The 18,431-nt window shown below is 48.1% G+C and overlaps 1 protein-coding gene across 1 annotated transcript; it reads left to right on the top strand.

Annotated features, from left to right (window-relative positions):
- The first annotated feature begins 13,322 nt into the window (after window positions 1-13,322).
- On the top strand, window positions 13,323-17,949 carry FZD7 (frizzled class receptor 7). The gene has a single exon (XM_060106822.1). The coding sequence runs from the start codon at window positions 14,158-14,160 to the stop codon at window positions 15,880-15,882; it is 1,725 nt and encodes a 574-aa protein (XP_059962805.1). The 5' UTR covers window positions 13,323-14,157; the 3' UTR covers window positions 15,883-17,949.
- Window positions 17,950-18,431: the final 482 nt, after the last annotated feature.

Below are 18,431 nucleotides of genomic sequence, written 5' to 3'. Positions count from 1 at the left end.
GTTTATTTCTTCTCTAAATGTTTCCTCTCCCGCCTCCTGGGCTGTTTTCAAAACTCCTCCGTTTTGGTAGCAGCTCTTCACAAGTCTGCTGGAGGCCACAGGAACAGGCCAACAACCCCTCCCCAGCTCAAACAGCCAGCAGGAACTGCCCCAAGGCCCTCCCCTGGCTCGGGTCTGGCTGCCCCACAGTGGTTTCTGCAGCCCCGCTTCCAGCGCCTTCCTGGCAAAGCACAGCTGAAGGGGCTCAGCTCAGAGCAGCCACGCCGCCAGGGCTCTGTGCATCTCCCTGCACAAGCCAACCTGGGGCCCCTTACTTAACCTCTGATCTTTCACTCTGGAGCTCACACAAGTCATTTCCAGTGTGAGGAGAACAGGAAGCAGAGATAGATAGGTAGATAGATAGATAGATAGATAGATGATAGATAAAGTCAGGCTATTACATGCAAAGCTCTTGGATTAAAGTGCAGGCCCAGGAACCCAAAAATGTGAATACTAGTTCCATCATTCTGTGATCCCTTGGACAGTTCAGTCCACCATCTTGGGCTTCAGTTTTCTCATCTATAATATGAAAGGGAAGAATTACTGAACTCTGATGTCCTTTCTGAAAAATAAATCCCCAAACCATTCTCCAACTCGGCCCCTCCTTTTTTTTTTTTTTTTTTTTTTTTTTGCGGTACGCGGGCCTCTCACTGTTATGGCCTCTCCCGTTGTGGAGCACAGGCTCCGGATGCGCAGGCTCAGCGGCCATGGCTCACGGGCCCAGCGCTCCGTGGCATGTGGGATCTTCCCGGACCGGGGCACGAACCCGTGTCCCCTGCATCAGCAGGCGGACTCTCAACCACTGCGTCACCAGGGAAGCCCTGGCCCCTCCTTTTTAATCACAGGATGTGCTGGCTCCTAGCCCAGTGCCAAACTCCCCTTATAATTTTGATACAAACTCAATGTCATCACCAGATTCATTTGTTCATCAGGATTATTAATTCCAAAGAACTAAATAGACATTTCTCCAAAGAAGACATACAGATGGCCAAGAGGCACATGAAATGATGCTCAACATCTCTAATTATTAAAGAAATGCAAATCAGAACTACAAATGAGGTACCACCTCACACTGGTCAGAATGGCCATCATTAAAAAGTTTACAAGGTGTGGAGAAAAAGGGACAAACCCTCCTACACTGTTGGTGGGAATGTAAGATGGTATAGCCACTATGGAAAACAGTATGGAGGTTCCTCAAAAAGCTAAAAATAGAGTTGCCATATGATCCAGCAATCCCACCCCTGGATGTATATCCAGACAAAACTATAATTCAAAAAGGTACATGCACAGCAGCACTATTCACAATAGCCAAGACATGAAAACAACCTAAATGTCCATCGACAGATGAATGGATAAAGAAGATGTGGTAATATTTACAATGGAATACTACTCAGCCATAAAAGAAAAGAAATAATGCCATTTGCAGCAACATGGATGCAACTAGAGATTATCATACTAAGTGAAGTAAGTCAGAAATAGAAAGACAAATACCATATGATATCACTTATATATGGAATCTAAAATATGACACAAATGAACTTATCTACGAAACAAAAACGGACTCACAGACATAGAGAACAGACTTGGTTCTGTGGGGGAGGGATGGATTGGGAGTTTGGGGTTAGTAGGTGCAAACTATTATATAGGGAATGGATAACAACAAGGTCTTACTGTATAGCACAGGGAACTATACTCAATATCCTGTAATAAACTATAATGGAAAAGAATATTTAAAAAAAGAATGTAGGGCTTCCCTGGTGGCGCAGTGGTTGAGAGTCCGCCTTCCGATGCAGGGGACACGGGTTCGTGCCCCAGTCCGGGAAGATCCCACATGCCACGGAGCGGCTGGGCCCGTGAGCCATGGCTGCTGAGCCTGCGCATCCGGAGCCTGTGCTCCGCAATGGGAGAGGCCACAACAGTGAGAGGCCCACATACCGTAAAAAAAAAAGAAAAAAAAAAGAATATATATATATGTATAACTAAGTCACCTTGCTGTAAGCAGAAATTAACACATTGCAAATCAACTATACTTCAATTTTTAAAAAATTATTAATTCCTTGATGGCAGGGATACATTATATTCCCAGCAGTGCCTAGCACACTGTAATCTGTAAACATACATTTTTTAAAATAAATGAAGGCCATGGGATTTTATTTCATCCTTTTCAACTTAAGATGTGCCTTACTCATTCATTCAATCAATCCCTTATTGAGCACCGCTATGTGCCTAGTGAGGTATCCCACTGCAATGTAACTACCCAAGACTTGAATAAACTTCTGTGACTACTTAAAATCAAAGTAACTGGGGACTGAGGAGGGGAATTACAAGCACGGAGGGATTCCTCAACATATGAATAAGAGAGTTAGCTAAGAAATAAAGAGTTTCTCTGTTCCCCTCCCAGAGACTTCTGATAGCCAGCATTCTGATAAAAGTTGCTTTTACCAGCTTCACACTTTCAAAGCCAAAATTAACACCATACAACGGAAGGCCCCACATAAATTCAGAAGGTAAGACCCGAGCCAGGGAGGGATTCCGATTTGCAAATGAAAAAGAAACCTCAAAGCCCTCTCTAGTCTCAACCAAGCTCCCTCCGCCCTCTCTTAACCACCTCTCTCCAACCTGCCACCTTCCTTTAGGGACCCTGCCAGGTTGCTCGGACCCAGCCACGCCTCGGCTTTTCCCGCAGGTGAAGGTATTCTCAAATTAAATCACAAAGAGGGGCAGCCAGTCTGCAAGGATCTGTGTTTATTTAGTAAATAGGTTGATGGCCCTCATTTGTGGAGATTAAGAGTTAATTTCTCAACGCAAAGTGAGCCATCTCTCGAAGGGCAGCCCCAGATAATTAACAGGAAAAAACAAAATTCAAATGCCTTCCCCCACCCTCCTGGCCCCTTGCCAACCAGTTTCGGCCTTTTGGTGGCCTCTCCTGCAAGGTAGCCATAGGCCCCGGCTTCAGAGAGGTTCTGACAGAGAAGAGAGGGGATTTGGTAAACAAAGGCTTAGGAATTCTTCAGGCCCTTTTAAACTGACATCTGGCAAATTCGAGATCCCCTAACAGTTCCTCTCTCTCCCCCCCACCCCGCCCCAGCTTTGAAAGGCAAATGTTTTGAGGTTTGTGTTCTATCCCATTCACAGCATTTTTAATCAAGCGGAGTCAAACCACTTTGTCTACACCTTAGTTGAAGAGCCTGGCTCTAGAGCTTAAAGTACTATTTTACAATAGGAGGGGGGAGCCAGGGAGGGGGAGAAGGAACTAAGTGGAAATGTGTACGAGAAGAAAAGCGATGAGGACGCTCTCAGGGGGCTGTGTGCTTGCCTTCTGGGCACACGTCGGGCACAGACGGCCAGCAAAGGGGCTGCTCTGTGCCAGTCATCAGGAGCTGGGAAGAGACTGGCTCAGCTTTGTGGGTAACTCCCACAGAACATTCGACAAAGCCCCTACTGTGGGAAGTCCTGGCCCAGGGGAGGAACCCCCAAATAAGCCAAAGGCTCTCCTTGGGCCAGATCACAAAGCCCAGCTTCCTGGCCTTACTGATGAAGAAACAGGCCCACAGAGGTTAACTGATTCACCCAAGGCCAAGGGGTTAGTGGCTGGATCAAGACCCCAAGAATTCTTCTCATTTCCTTAGCTGTAACTGAAGCCTTTCCTCTGTTTGATCCTCTGGAGAAAGAAATGCACCACATCCACCTTAAAACAAATTTCCCTTACTCGGGAAGACAGTGAAATGACTTCCTATATTTTTCCAAGTGAAACAACCAAATATTTTCACCTTGTCTTTTCATCAGCTGTTTGGGATCCTGGCTGCACATTCGATGCACATGGTGAGATTTTAAGCAGATTCTCTTGGGTAGGACCCAGAAACTAGTTTTGTTTGTTTGTTTTTTTGTTTTTTTCTTAAGTAGATTTTTTAAAATAAATTTATTTATTTATTTTTTGCTGCGTTGGGTCTTCACTGCTGCGTGCGCGGGCTTTCTCTAGTTGCAGTGAGCGGGGGCTACTCTTCGTTGTGGCGAGCGGACTTCTCATTGCAGTGGCTTCTCTTGTTGTGGAGCACAGGCTCTAGGCATGTGGGCTCAGTAGTTGTGGCTCGTGGGCTCTAGAGCACAGGCTCAGTAGTTGTGGTGCACGGGCTTAGTTGCTCTGCGGCATGGGGGATCTTCCCGGACCAGGGCTCGAACCCGTGTCCCCTGCAACGGCAGGCGGATTCTAAACAACTGCGCCATCAGGAAAGTCCTTAAGTAGATTTTTTTATTATTAAATTTCTCCACCATTACCCCCACCTCCCCTTTGAGGATCACCTTTTTTTAAAATTAATTTTTAGCGGAGTATAGTTGCTGTACAATGTTGTGTTAAGTTTCTGCTGCACAGCAAAGTGAATCAGCCGTACATATACACAATCCACTCTTTTTCAGATTTCCTTCCCATTTAGGTCACCACAGATCATTGAGTAGGGTTCCCTGTGCTAAAAAGCAGGTCCTCATTAGTTATCCACTTCATACACAGTAGTGTATCTATGTCAATCCTAATCTCCCAATTCGTCCCACCCCCTCTCCCCACCCTGGCAACCATAAGCTTGTTCTCTACATCCGTGACTATACCTCTGCTTTGCCAATAAGTTCGTACCATCCTTCCAGATTCCACATAGAAGCGATACCATACAACACCTGTTTTTCTCCTTCTGACCTTCTTCACTCCACATGACACTCTCTAGGTCCATCCACATCTCTGCAAGTGGCACCATTTCATTCCCTTTCATGGCTGAGTAATATTCCATTGTATATATGTACAACAGAGGATCACTTTTTAATTTATTTGGGTTAGTCACTCTTCCTACTGGTACCTTCATGCCACTTAATTTGGTTCATGTATCCCAAAGCATGTTCAATTGAAAACATTTCACAGTCAACCCACATTTAGCTTGTGGTCTATCCTGATTCCCAGATCTCGTCCTTAGCTAGTCTTTCACCATTCTGTATTTCTGTAATTTTTAGGTTTTTAAATTTTTTTCCCTGAACTTCATCTGAATTGTTCAATTTGATTCAACAAATGGAAACTTGTGAAAGGCAAAGGAGAAAAATAAGACACCGCTCCTATTCTCAAGGACCTTTGAGATGAATAGGTGTGATAAGGTAGGCACTAAAATAGAAGAGAGAATAGAAGTCATATCATAAGAGCTATAGCACCTTCAAAGAAAGATGGTGAAGAAAACTGACATTTCATGAGTACCTACTATGTGCCAGGCCCCATGAGACAAATTAGGATTAGGCTTGGCTGAGAGGCATAAGAAAACCTAAAATAACATTGGCTTAAACAAGGCATAAGTTTACTTTTATCTCATATTGGAGAAATCCAGAGGGAGTCCATCACAGGCTGGTATGGTGCAACACAGTGCTAGGGACCCAGGCTCCTCCTATCTCTTTCTCTTTTCCAAGGTTACCTCATGGTTCACAGCAGCCTCCAGACTTCCAGCCATCAGGGGGAGGGAGGCGGGGAGCACATCTACCCCCTTTGTGTTGAACACAACAACATAGCTGATGCTCCACTGGCCAGAACTTAACGATGAACACATGGAAGGCTTTTATATGGAGTCTTTATTCCAAGTGGTCATATGTCTGGCTAAAGACTGGGGGCTCCACTACCATGAAAGAAGGGGAAAACATATATTGAGGGGCAATTTGCAGCCTCTGCACCTTGCTAAGGACTTTATATATGTTTTAGAGCATTTATTTCTCTTTCTTATAACAGCTCAGAAGAAAGAGTTCTCCTGGGTCTCTACAGATAATTCCTATCTTGCAACACGTTTGCAATCATTCAATTGAGTCAACTCAGTGTCAACTGCAGTCCTAGGAAGTATCTTCTCAAATGCTTTATCCAGGCCATTGAGCAAGATGAAGGTGACTGCAAGACAGCCTTGTTAGTCAACCCTGAATGGATGCCTCTCCTGGGCTGGCGCTGATCCTCGGAGGTCAGCCTTCCACAGCTGTGGGCCCATGCCCCAGGAGAAAGCCAGAAGACACCTGTGTTTTCACCCTTTTGCAGACCCCAGCACTATGGTTAGTGAGGTTCTCTCTAGTTGCTAGAGCAGACAGGCAGGCAGGTGAATTCATTAATGGGGATAGTGGGATTCCAAGGGAAGGAGCTAGGAAACAGCTCTTGTGACGTGGTCTTCTTGTCTTCTCCTTTTAAAACAGGTGTTCCTTCTCCTCTTCCATCCATCCTTTATTCCTTCCTTCCCTCCTTTCCTTCCCTCCTTTCTTTTTCCCTTTCTCCTTTCCTTCCTTCCATCCATCCTCTCTTCCTTCCTCCCCTTCTCCCATAGTATTCCACCGTGAAAGGTCTTCACTCTCCTGTCTTTCCATCCGCGCTCCTGTTACCACCATCTAATTGTTCTCCCTACTCACCGCACTACATCATGGCTCTTGCTTCCCCCAGGCTTCTACTCCTTCCTGGTTTCTGCTTGTTCCTTTCTCATTGAATGTTTCTCAGCTTTTCTTGTCAATGTATTTTACACTCAGACTCCCCACATGAAAGGATCTGATTGGGTGGCCACTGTATATCCAGTGGGCACACATGTTGGACAGAGGTCTGATGCCAGACAACCTCATGGCTGGGTCAGATGCTTGCCTATTCCTGGCTCGATCATCTGGGGTCAGGGTTCATAGAGTACAGGGGGCAAGGATGGCAACATCAGTCTGAGAAAATGCTGTGAATGAACTGTAGGAGTAGCAGCTGTTACCTTTTAGAATAGCCACTGTGAACTCACTGAGCTTCATAAATAAAAGTCTCAGACCTAACATCACACCCTGCAACCAGACATTCATCCAACCACCCCCCTTTCCCTCTCTTATCCTCTCTCTCTCTCTTTTTTTTTTTTTTTTTTTGTGGTACTTGGGCCTCTCACTGCTGTGGCCTCTCCCGTTGCGGAGCACAGGCTCCGGACACGCAGGCTCAGCGGCCATGGCTCACGGGCCCAGCCGCTCCGCGGCCTGTGGGATCTTCCCGGACCGGGGCACGAACCCGTGTCCCCTGCATCGGCAGGCGGACTCTCAACCACTGCGCCACCAGGGAAGCCCTCTTATCCTCTCTTACACATACACACACGCACGCACATACACACATGCACACACACACACACGCACACACACCCCTCACACACCTCATCCTCCTTTATGGTTCTCATTATTCCATCCTTCAGTTCAAAACCTAATCAAGTAGAGTGAGGACTTTATGCAAGACCAGAGACCTTCTATGAGGCATCAGCGACACAATACAGTGTCTGGGTCAGCAGTTCTCCAACCTGACTAATTCAAAAGAATCACCCGGTGAGCTTTTAAAAATTAAATCCCCAAGTCCAACGCCAGAGATTCTGACTCAACATGTCTGACGTGGGGCCCAAACTTCTGAAAAAACTCCTTAGGTGATGCTGATGACCAATCAGGTTTGAGATCCACTGCTCTAGCTCCCATGTTCACTCTTCTAGAAGGTTCTGGGGGATTTTATTACTACTTTGAGTCTTCTTCCTGCAGCTTTTCCTAGCTCTCTGCTGACTGTCCTGGCCTGCCAAGGTGGGGAGGGCCTGGTACCCTGCCAAATTTCCCATCTGCCCTAGTGGGCTATAGCAGAGTGCCCACATTTCCTAATTTAGAACTCACTGGTGCAGTTTCAGTAATGGGAATTAACTTGTTCCTTGGAAAATTAGAAAAAAAATAGTGGTCATTACCGAGTGGGTTTGAAACCTATATAATATTCAGGACAATATTCAGAAGGTCATCGCCAATCTAGGCTTGATAGCCCAAGCCTAGAAAGTCTGGGACTTCTCTAAATTTTAGAATGGCTTTTGATCCGACATATAAAAGGACCAAAATTAGTGATATTTACCATGAAGACATCAAGTAGCAGTGCAGTGTGAAGTGAAAAATATTATATAGATCAGGTTTTAGTCCAGGCTTTGCTACTATAAAAAGGAGTTTATACCTGGAACCTTGAAGGATTGTTATAAAATTAGAGTTAGTGTACCTAAAGCACCTGGTACCTTATAAATGGTAGTCATTCTATTAAAAATATAACTGTTTTTGATGCTCTTAGTCATCTGAAAAGAGTAAGTCCTTATAAATCCAGTGGTGTGCTAGAATCAGCCCTTAGGGGCTTGTGAGAGCTGATTATGTGCATCTTTTCCAAACCCCAAGTTCAGTAACATCATGTGGCTGGAAATCAGCCATGGTATCAATATTCACACCATGGAAATTGGCAAATGTATAGATCAGGGCTTATTTCCTGGAGAGTTAGTTATTAAACATTTACCATCATACCACTGCAAAAAATCATAACCTCAGCAAAGAGCCAACACCATAAAACACGTACCTAACTTGGTCTTTTATTTATCACTATGATTTGCATCAATATAACCAAACCAGGATTCTGCCCTCATGATATTTTGCCCACAGATCACGAAGCATTTTGTAAATATTATCTCATTAATTCCCACAACACCCTGGAGAGCTAGAGATGTTAAGTGACTTGCCTGAGGCAGGACAGGAAATCAATGGTGAAAAGCAGAACTAAACCAGTCTGTACTAACACCTCTGCCACACTTCCTACACATCATTACTGTCCAGACTGGTCTAAAGCCACGGGTAGTGATTACCAATGATGCTTCTACCTCATAACCCAAGTAGCCAATAGTCAAAGACTTGGTCCAAATGCTTGGTCCTTTGAGTACAAATCTGACTCCCAAGAACGGCTTCCTTCTGCACTTGGAGGTTTTTCCCCTGGGTTGCTGATGGTCTTATGTTAATCAACTTTCCCACATTCTTTCTCCCTCTAGTCCAATGACATGTGTTTGAAAAAGACAGTGGCCAGAGAGGGTTAGGGTTTTGTTCTGACTCCAGTAGATGCAAGTGGCATTATAACCAACCAACATGGGTTGTTATTTGTGACCCTTTCTCTGGACACTGCAAGGGCAGAGACCCAAGAGTTGTGTCTCTCTGAGGCCTTATCTCCATAATACTTTGGGAAGGAATAAGTAACTCTTGTGGTGAACCACCTCTACAGGGGCTCACCCTCCAATGGGTTTTCACACTCTAGAGTAACCCTGCTGCCCCTTGATTGTGGGTAGACTTAGTTTCTTGCTTCTAATGAATAAAGTAAGGCAAAAGTGACAGCATGTCACTTCCAAATTAGATTACAAAAAGACCATGACTTCTATCTCTCGGGAGCAAGGTGCCATGCTATAAGTGGCCTCATGAGAGGTGCACATAGCAAGGAACAGATGTCTCTGGCCAACAGCTAGCAAGAAACTTTGGCCTGCCAAAAGCTACGTTATGAGCTTGGAAATGGATCCTCCTCCAGTCGAGACTTGAGGTAACTGCAGCCCTGACCAACACCCTGATTGCTGTCTTGTGGGAGACCCCAAGCTAGAAGACCAAGCTAAGCACACGCAGATTCCTAACACACAGAAACTATGAGATATTAAATATTTGTTGTTTTAACCTGCTGTGTTTGGGGGTAATCTGTTATACAGCCATAGATAACTAATATAATCCTCAGCCAACAAGGAAAATGGTCGAATAGACTCAATCACCGGATCTACCACACAAGCCACCTCTACATGGGAGGGCCTAGCATACCCGACAGGACTTCAGCATGGCCCTCCTCTAACTCCTCTCATTCAATCTAGACATCTCTAACTTTCATAACACTTAGGGATAAAAATGTTCCCATTTTTTGAATGATCCAACACCCCAAACTAAAATGAAAAGAAGTCAATGGCAACCTGCAATTGGAAATTCCAAGTCCTCAATGTTATAAAGTCACAAACTGTCTGGTAAAAGAGAGGCCAGAAAGGAAAGTATATGCTAAAAGCTGCCCTTTTGGGGCTTGCATTAGTAATTCTTGCAGCTGGAGTTTCACTACAACCACAGGATTGTGGCACCACGAAGGTGGCCATTTTCAAATCTGGCCTGACATCAGAATGTAATTCAACTAGATAAACCTGGGACTTGGCCAAGATAAGTAACATTTAAATAATTGGAGCCAATGAATAGCATCACTTTTCTATGGAACCATATGACTATGATGTGAAGAAATAAAGGCCTTTGTTGTTTTAAAGGGCAGGGACAATTGGAAGTTTTGCAGCAGACGGTTACAAAATTTTCCACCCTTAGCTCTCCAAAGAAGATACCAGTTAATGGCTTTGGGAGTTGGGTGTGGAAGTTGTTACTTGGAAAAGACAATTAAATTGATTCTGAACAGATGTGAACCAATGTTACTACATTTATCATAGAGCCTAAAACAGACTATTTAGGCCCCTACACTGTGAGCTTACTTTTCTGAACTGCTCCCTTTTATTACTTAGCTCCTTGAAATCAGCATTCTATATCAGGCAAGGCATAGAAAGCTACCACACCCCTCTCACAAACAGCAAATTCTTATTTTTCAGAATAATTTTGGAGTGGTTTTTTAAAAATCATCCTAAAAAACACTACACTCTCCACAAAATTGGCTTTGCTTCTCTGTTTTTTGCACTTGTCTGCCTGGGTCAGAGAAAGAGGACTCCCATCTGTGATACATTTCATCTAGATAAATGGGGCTGTGTTTTCTTCACTTTACATGTAGATTGTTTTAAAAATATCTTATTTGTCCCTCGTATTTTTTTAATAGATTTTATTTATTTATTTATTTATTTATTTTTGGCTGAGTTGGGTCTTCGTTGCGGCGAGCAGGGGCTGCTCTTCGTTGCCGAGCCAGGGCTTCTCATTGCGGTGGCTTCTCTTGCTGCGAGCACGGGCTCTAGGCGCGTGGGCTTCAGTAGTTGTGGCTCACGGGCTCTAGAGCGCAGGCTCAGAAGTTGTGGCGCACGGGCTTAGTTGCTCCGCGGCATGTGGGATCTTCCCGGACCAGGGCTCGAACCCGTGTTCCCTGCATTGGCAGGCGGATTCTTAACCCCTGCGCCACCAGGGAAGCCCCTGTCCCTCGAATTTTTTAAGGGCTCTCTTTTTCCCCCCCTCTTTTTAAAAAATGGTTCCTATTACCTCATCAGGGAGTTGTCTGGGGCTATAATATGAGGAGAAGAAGCTCATAACTAAACTGGTTTTAGTGGTATTTAAGACAGTATTTTATCCTGTCAGTTTTCATTTTATTAGATGACAGTGCTTGTAATTTCTCCCTCAATAAGCAAAGATGACTTAGATCAGTGGCCTGATGAATAAGCACGAACATTTGATTTAGAAAAGGAGACCATCCTGGAGCTCACAGAGAGAAAAAAGGATTTCCAACCCCCCACCACACACACTTTAAATGACAAAGCAAAGAAGCAGCACCGTCTTTAAACAACATCTTTCAAGGCAATCAATATCAAGGCTCCCCAGGGTTAGGTGATAAGAATAATAATTTAGAAAGAAAATGAGGAGCCCTTAAAATATATAAGGAGGCAATGAAACATTTTTAAAGAAAATATTATTAATCCTTCCTATTACCTTGAGGCAGACACTCCAAAAGAAAGAAAGAAAAAAAAAAGTCCTGGGTGTGAAGGGAAAATTGATGCTTTGGAAGTAAAAGATGAGGACTCCCGTTGAGGGCCGGACGGAGAATGGGAGCAGTCTGACACCCTACCTTGGCCTAAATGATTCAGCCCTCCAGACCCATTAACAAGAGTGGAGAAGGACAAAGAACTGTGAAGTGGAAGGACAGATTCCCCGTACACCGGTAATAGAAAAGAAAGAAAAGAAAAACAGAGGAAGCCAAAGTCTCCCATAGAAGGGAACCCAATTAATTGTCTTCGATTTCAGGATCAGTTTTTTTTTTTTTTTTTGCTGGAGAAGAGGCTCACCGGGGGCAGCAGAGGCAGCAACTTCTGCAAACATGCATCCTGATCAGAAACCCCCCAGGGCTCTAACGCCTGGAACTGAGCTCTCAGGAGTGAGGGCTCAGCCAGGAGTTAACACTTTTTAAGGCATAGGATTGCTGTGCGTGTGCGTGTGTGTGTGACAGAGAAGCAGATTTTTCCGTTCTCAACATGTCACTTTCCTGCATAGGAATTCATGATATTCCTCGCAGTCCAGCCAGAGAGGAGAAACACCCCCCCACCCCCCCGCCCCGTAACTTCTGATCTCGCCGGGAGTAACCAGCGAGAGCGCGCCCGCGCCCAGTGCCTTCAGCCGGGCGAAGATTTGACCGGGAACAAAAGGACGCTTGCCAATCAGAAAACGCTATCCGAGAACAAGGATAACCACTCTTTGTGTTTGGAAAACTCTTTAATTAGCAAATGCCCTTGGTTTCTAATACGCATGAAAACTTTTCTACGGAAATTCTAAGGATCAAAACCATTGCTTCTGCGACGAAGGTGGGATCCCGAAGGGCCACGCGTCGCAGAACTAAGGAAAACAAGGCAATCAAATACTCGCTTTAAACCGTACAGTGTTCCTGGACACTCAGCCGCAGGTTTTTTTTACAGTAATTTCCCCCAACACTGTCTTAGTTTTCTAATGACTTCACTAAAGCTATACCAGATCCCTAGACTCTGGGCCGTGCGCGCGGTCAAGGTGGGCTGGGGCCTGGATCCCCCGCGCCCGCCGCTCCCCGGCTCTCTCCCCTCAGAGGGGTCTGCACTTCCTCCTGCCTTAAGCCGGCCCCCTCCGCCCGACTCCGATTTCTCCTCGGACGCGGCCCCTCCTCCTTTTTACCGCGGGGAGAGGGGGTGAGAGGGGATTGTGGCCTCACGTGGTCTGAGTCCCGGGAGAGAAAAGCAATCTGCGAGGCGCACCCCTTTCTTGCCCCATACCGAACCCCACATTTAGGATCCCGCTACCTAAAAGCGCCCAGCCAAACTCAGCATTTTCAGCCCGGGGAGAGCTAAAGTGACTCTGGATCACGTCTCTCTCCGCTGAGGCGCTGCTCTATTCTCAGCTTCTCCTTGCAAAAGCCTTGCCCGGTGTGCGCCCTTCTGTTTAGGAATGTGTATTTTAGTGTATCCGGAAGAGGAACAAATCTTTCAAGCAAATTCCCTTTCTGGTGCGCTGCCCCCCCTCCCCCGGCGAGCGAATTCAGGGTAAAAGTTTTTCTTAACTTTTCCCTCCCAGCCCCCTGCCCCTCCCCTCAGGAATCCGCCCAGAGCGCTGCGGACAGTGCCTCTCCGGTTCCCTAGCCCGCCCCTTCCGACTTCCACCCAATCCAAAGGCGGCCACACAGAAAACAAAGGCTGCCATTGGGCCGCCCTGGAGCTCGAGAGCCCGCCCCCGGAGTGGTTTGTGAATGGGGGGAGGGGAGGGGGCGGGGCGGCCCGGAACCCTGCGAGCCCGACGCTTCTTCTGGCGAGTTGAGCGGCTCCGAGGCGTTACTCTGCGCTCCCTCCCGGTGGGCGGCGGCTGCTGCGGGCGCCGGGACTCACCGGCCAGGGTTGCGCGGGGCTGGAGAGGCCAGGCCCAGGCCGCGGGCACCGGGATCTCGCAGCTTCGGACGCAGTGTGACTGGATTTCTTGAAAGAACTGGCTGAGCTCTTGGCTCCAAGACGCCGATCGGACTCAGCGAGAATCCGCCGTTTGGTTGAAACTTGGGGCCAAGCTTTTGGGGCTGAAGAAGGAGCGGGGAGTGGAGAAGGAGGCGAAGGAGGAGGAGGCGGCGGCGAGCGGAGCCTCGAGGCGAGGAGGCGGAGCAGCACCGTAGAGGCGGCGGCTTTGGCTAGCAAGCGGCGGCGCCCGGCTCTCGCCTGCTCGGGGGCCGGACTTGTGGGGGGCGCGCGCATTACTGTGCGCTGTGAGTTAAGAGACTTGGGCAAACTTTGAAGGGTAACCGGAGACGCTTGTTGCTCCTCGCCGCAGAAAAAGCCTCACCGTTACGTCGCGGCGAGCGGAGAAGGCGGCCCCCGCCGGCGCCCCCGGCCCAGGCAGACGAGTTTGGGACCCCGGCTGCTGCGCGAGTGCCGGGCGGAGGTGGCGGCGGCGCCCCCGCGGCGCGAGCACCCCAGCTGCAGCGCCCTCGGCTGCGCACCGCCCACGGCCCAGCCCCGGCGCCGCGAGGACTCTCATGCGCCCGGCGCGGCGGCGCCTCCCCGGATCCCAGCCTCTCCCGGCTGCCTTGTCAAGATTCTCGGGCTGAGAACGCCGCTGCACCCGCGGCCGGCGATGCTGGGCCCCCGCGCGGCACCGTCGCGCTCGCCTCTGGGCCTGTGTACTCTGGTGATTGCGCTGCTGGGCGCACTGCCCGCGGGCGCCGGGGCGCAGCAGTATCACGGCGAGAAGGGCATCTCAGTGCCGGACCACGGCTTCTGCCAGCCCATCTCCATCCCGCTGTGCACGGACATCGCCTACAACCAGACCATTCTGCCCAACCTGCTGGGTCACACGAACCAAGAGGATGCGGGCCTCGAGGTGCACCAGTTCTACCCGCTGGTGAAGGTGCAGTGTTCTCCCGAGCTGCGCTTCTTCCTGTGCTCCATGTACGCACCCGTGTGTACCGTGCTCGATAAGGCCATCCCGCCGTGCCGCTCCCTGTGCGAGCGTGCCCGCCAGGGCTGTGAGGCGCTCATGAACAAGTTCGGCTTCCAGTGGCCTGAGCGGCTGCGTTGCGAGAACTTCCCCGTGCACGGCGCCGGAGAGATCTGCGTGGGCCAGAACACTTCGGACGGCTCCGGCAGCGCGGGCGGCGGCCCCACCGCCTATCCCACCGCGCCCTACATGCCCGACCTGCCCTTCACCGCGCTGCCTCCGGGGGCCGCTGACGGCAGGGGCCGCTCCGCCTTCCCCTTCTCGTGCCCACGCCAGCTCAAGGTACCCCCCTACCTCGGCTACCGTTTCCTGGGCGAGCGCGACTGCGGCGCCCCTTGCGAGCCGGGCCGCGCCAACGGCCTCATGTACTTTAAGGAGGAGGAGAGGCGCTTCGCCCGCCTCTGGGTGGGCGTGTGGTCAGTGCTGTGCTGCGCCTCGACGCTCTTCACCGTGCTTACCTACCTAGTGGACATGCGGCGCTTCAGCTACCCGGAGCGGCCTATCATCTTCCTATCGGGCTGCTATTTCATGGTGGCCGTGGCGCACGTGGCCGGCTTCCTGTTGGAGGACCGCGCGGTGTGCGTGGAGCGCTTCTCAGACGACGGCTACCGCACGGTGGCGCAGGGCACCAAGAAGGAGGGCTGCACCATCCTCTTCATGGTGCTGTACTTCTTCGGCATGGCCAGTTCCATCTGGTGGGTCATCCTGTCGCTCACCTGGTTCCTGGCGGCCGGCATGAAGTGGGGCCACGAGGCCATCGAGGCCAACTCGCAGTACTTCCACCTGGCCGCGTGGGCGGTGCCCGCTGTCAAGACCATCACCATTCTGGCCATGGGCCAGGTGGACGGGGACCTGCTCAGCGGGGTGTGCTACGTGGGCCTGTCCAGCGTGGACGCGCTGCGGGGCTTCGTGCTGGCGCCCCTGTTCGTCTACCTCTTCATCGGCACGTCCTTCCTGCTGGCCGGCTTCGTGTCGCTGTTCCGCATCCGCACCATCATGAAGCACGACGGCACCAAGACCGAGAAGCTGGAGAAGCTCATGGTGCGCATCGGCGTCTTCAGCGTGCTCTACACCGTGCCTGCCACCATCGTTCTGGCCTGCTACTTCTACGAGCAGGCCTTCCGCGAACACTGGGAGCGCACCTGGCTCCTGCAGACGTGCAAGAGCTACGCGGTGCCTTGTCCGCCCGGCCACTTCCCGCCCATGAGCCCCGACTTCACCGTCTTCATGATCAAGTACCTGATGACCATGATCGTAGGCATCACCACTGGCTTCTGGATCTGGTCCGGCAAGACGCTGCAGTCGTGGCGCCGCTTCTACCACAGACTCAGCCACAGCAGCAAGGGGGAGACTGCGGTATGAGCCCCGGCCCCTCCCCCACCCTTCCTTCTCCCACCCCCCAGCAGGGGGAAAGGCGCGGTAGGGGGAGAACGGCGGGGTAGGGGGGGGGCTTGTTTCTGTCACCTCCTTACGCTCCAGTGAGAAGTGACCTGGAAGTGAGAAGATACATGTAGAGATATACGTGGGTTTGGAAAAGAGGCCTGAGTGGAAAGACGGTTTGGATGAAAAGACTTCTGGCAAAGACTTGCAGGATGATGATGACGGTGATCGTGTTAATCCTGTACGGTACGGACCGACCTGGGCCAATCGAAAAGACTGAGATCAGAAGGTTGCTGTGAGTTCTTCCCGGCTCTGGGGCCGAACTGGGACTGTGAGCCATTCCCCTGCTGCAAGACAAGTGGCCTGTCCTCACTCCTGTGAGGCCCGGGTGAAAGGCACAGCTCTGTCTGCGGCGGCCGCTTTGTTGGGAAAAGGGAGGACTCCCTGTAGAGTCCTTGTTAAGCGGTGGTCAAACCGTAATCTCTTTTCACTGGGGCCATACTGGAGCCCAGATGGGTTAATTTCCAGGGTCAGACATTACAGTCTCTCCTCCCCTGCCTCCTCCCGCCTGCCTTTCCTCCTTTACTCCTTTCAAGTCCTGTAAAGTAAGCATTTTGAAGTCTTGGGAGGCCTGCCTCCTAGAATCCTGATGTGAGGATGCAAAAGAAATGAAGCGAACATTTTGCAACAAGGGAAAGACGGCGAGTAGTAGGTATTTCTACTACTTTTTTCCTTTTCTGGGGAAGGCAGGAGGAAGAAAGAAGGGTGTTTTATTCGGTTTAATACCCTGAAAAGAAGTGATGACTTGTTGCTTTTCAAAACAGGAATGCATTTTTCCCCCTGTCTTTGTTGTAAGAGACAAAAGAGGAAACAAGTGTCTCCCTGTGGAAAGGAACAACTGTGAAGACAGCAACTTTTATAGGCAAAGCAGCGCAAATCTGAAGTTTCCCTTTGAATGTTAATTTGGTTGCGATAAACATTCCTTTTTAAGGAAAAGTGAAAGGCAGTGTGCTTCCATACCCCTTTCCATCGGAGGTTCTGACTTGGCTAAAGGAAATGCAAGGGGTCTTGTTGTGTTTGTTTTAAGTAAATTTAATTCAGAACACAGGATCTAACAGGCTCTGTTAAAACGTTCAGGGAAATCTCCCCCTTCATTTTTTGTCTTCCCATAAACCTGCATTTAGGTTTTTTTTTTTCTATTTTTTCACTCCAATTTGAATCCTTCAAGATAAAAGGAGAAGCCTAATGCCTTTAGCCTCATAATAAAGGAACGTTAAATTTTTTAAAAAGTAAAAAAGCATTTTGTCCTGTTTCCTTTGTTCCATAAATCCGTTTATAAAATATCATGTGTATGCTGACCCTGTCTTTGTGTGGCCGGGTGGGAAGGTGACCTGCAGAAATGACAGTGAGTGAAGCGGACAGTTCAAACCATGGGCCCCATTTTTAAGGAAAGTCATTAAAAGAAGGTAAACTTCAAAGTAATTCTGGAGTTCTTTGAAATGTGCTGGATGACTTAAATTTATTAATCTTAAATCATGTACTTTTTTTTCTATAATAGAACTCCAATTCTTTTGCGTAATGGGCTAAAGCTGAGCAGAGAATCATGGGAGCTAACCTTTACTCCACCTTTGACACCACCCTCCAATCTGGCAACACTATCCTATTTCTCAAAACAGTCTTTAAATGCTGTTTTAAATAGTTTTTAAATCATAGAGGGTACTGTCAGGAATACAAGTTGCTTTATATATGTAATGTTAGGTTGAGTGGAGCTGCTTTTTATATTAAAGTTAACATTGACCTTGTGTTCCTTAAACCTCCAAAACTGTCTGATTTGTCAGATTTTTAAAAGTCCCACTACGCAGTTTTTGGCATCTTTTGTGTTGTATCTCTTGCATGTGAAATTTGTAAAATAGAGACAAGTGCAGTATGTATATTTTGTAAATCTCCCATTTTTGTAAGAAAATATATATTGTATTTATACATTTTTACTTTGGATTTTTGTTTTGTTTTGCCTTTAAAAATCTACAAGGAAGCCCCACTTTATCACTTGTACAGATCACAAATAAAATTTTTTTAAATACAAAGTGAACGTATATTTAGTTTATGGTTCCTATGTAAGCCAAAGAACAGAATGTTGTATTATGGAAAGATGGTATGGAGGGACGCCACTGTATGTGTCCCTCACAGAGGAAGATGTTATATATATTAAGGTCTTTTTTTCTTGCATTTTAAAACACAGAGTGTGATGAATGCCTTAACTGTCCTTTATTTTTTTTCTGTTGTTGTTGCTTCCGGCCTCTCTCCACACCTCCCTACCACACACACCACTAAGCTTTTTCACATCCTGCTCTGGATAAATTACTGAAGGTACAGAATAAGCATCTCTTTTAGAGGGGTGCTATGTGATCCAAGTTTTTACTACCCTTCAGGCATAGAGTCCATATTTGAAAGAGGACTAGATATTTTTGGTCCACTTTTCTGGTGATGTTTTCCTTGGGAAGAATTCTGTGATTTTTTTTTTTTTAATCACT

The sequence above is a fragment of the Mesoplodon densirostris genome, chromosome 8, assembly GCF_025265405.1.
Source record: "Mesoplodon densirostris isolate mMesDen1 chromosome 8, mMesDen1 primary haplotype, whole genome shotgun sequence".
NCBI classification, from domain to species: Eukaryota; Metazoa; Chordata; class Mammalia; order Artiodactyla; family Ziphiidae; genus Mesoplodon; species Mesoplodon densirostris.
The sequence above is the reverse complement of the archived record's forward strand: the minus strand, read 5'-3'. Positions and strand labels throughout refer to the sequence as shown.

Excerpts from the sequence above, each read along its gene's own strand:
- FZD7 (XM_060106822.1), top strand. The coding sequence starts at position 14,158 with ATGCTGGGCCCCCGCGCGGCACCGTCGCGCTCGCCTCTGGGCCTGTGT.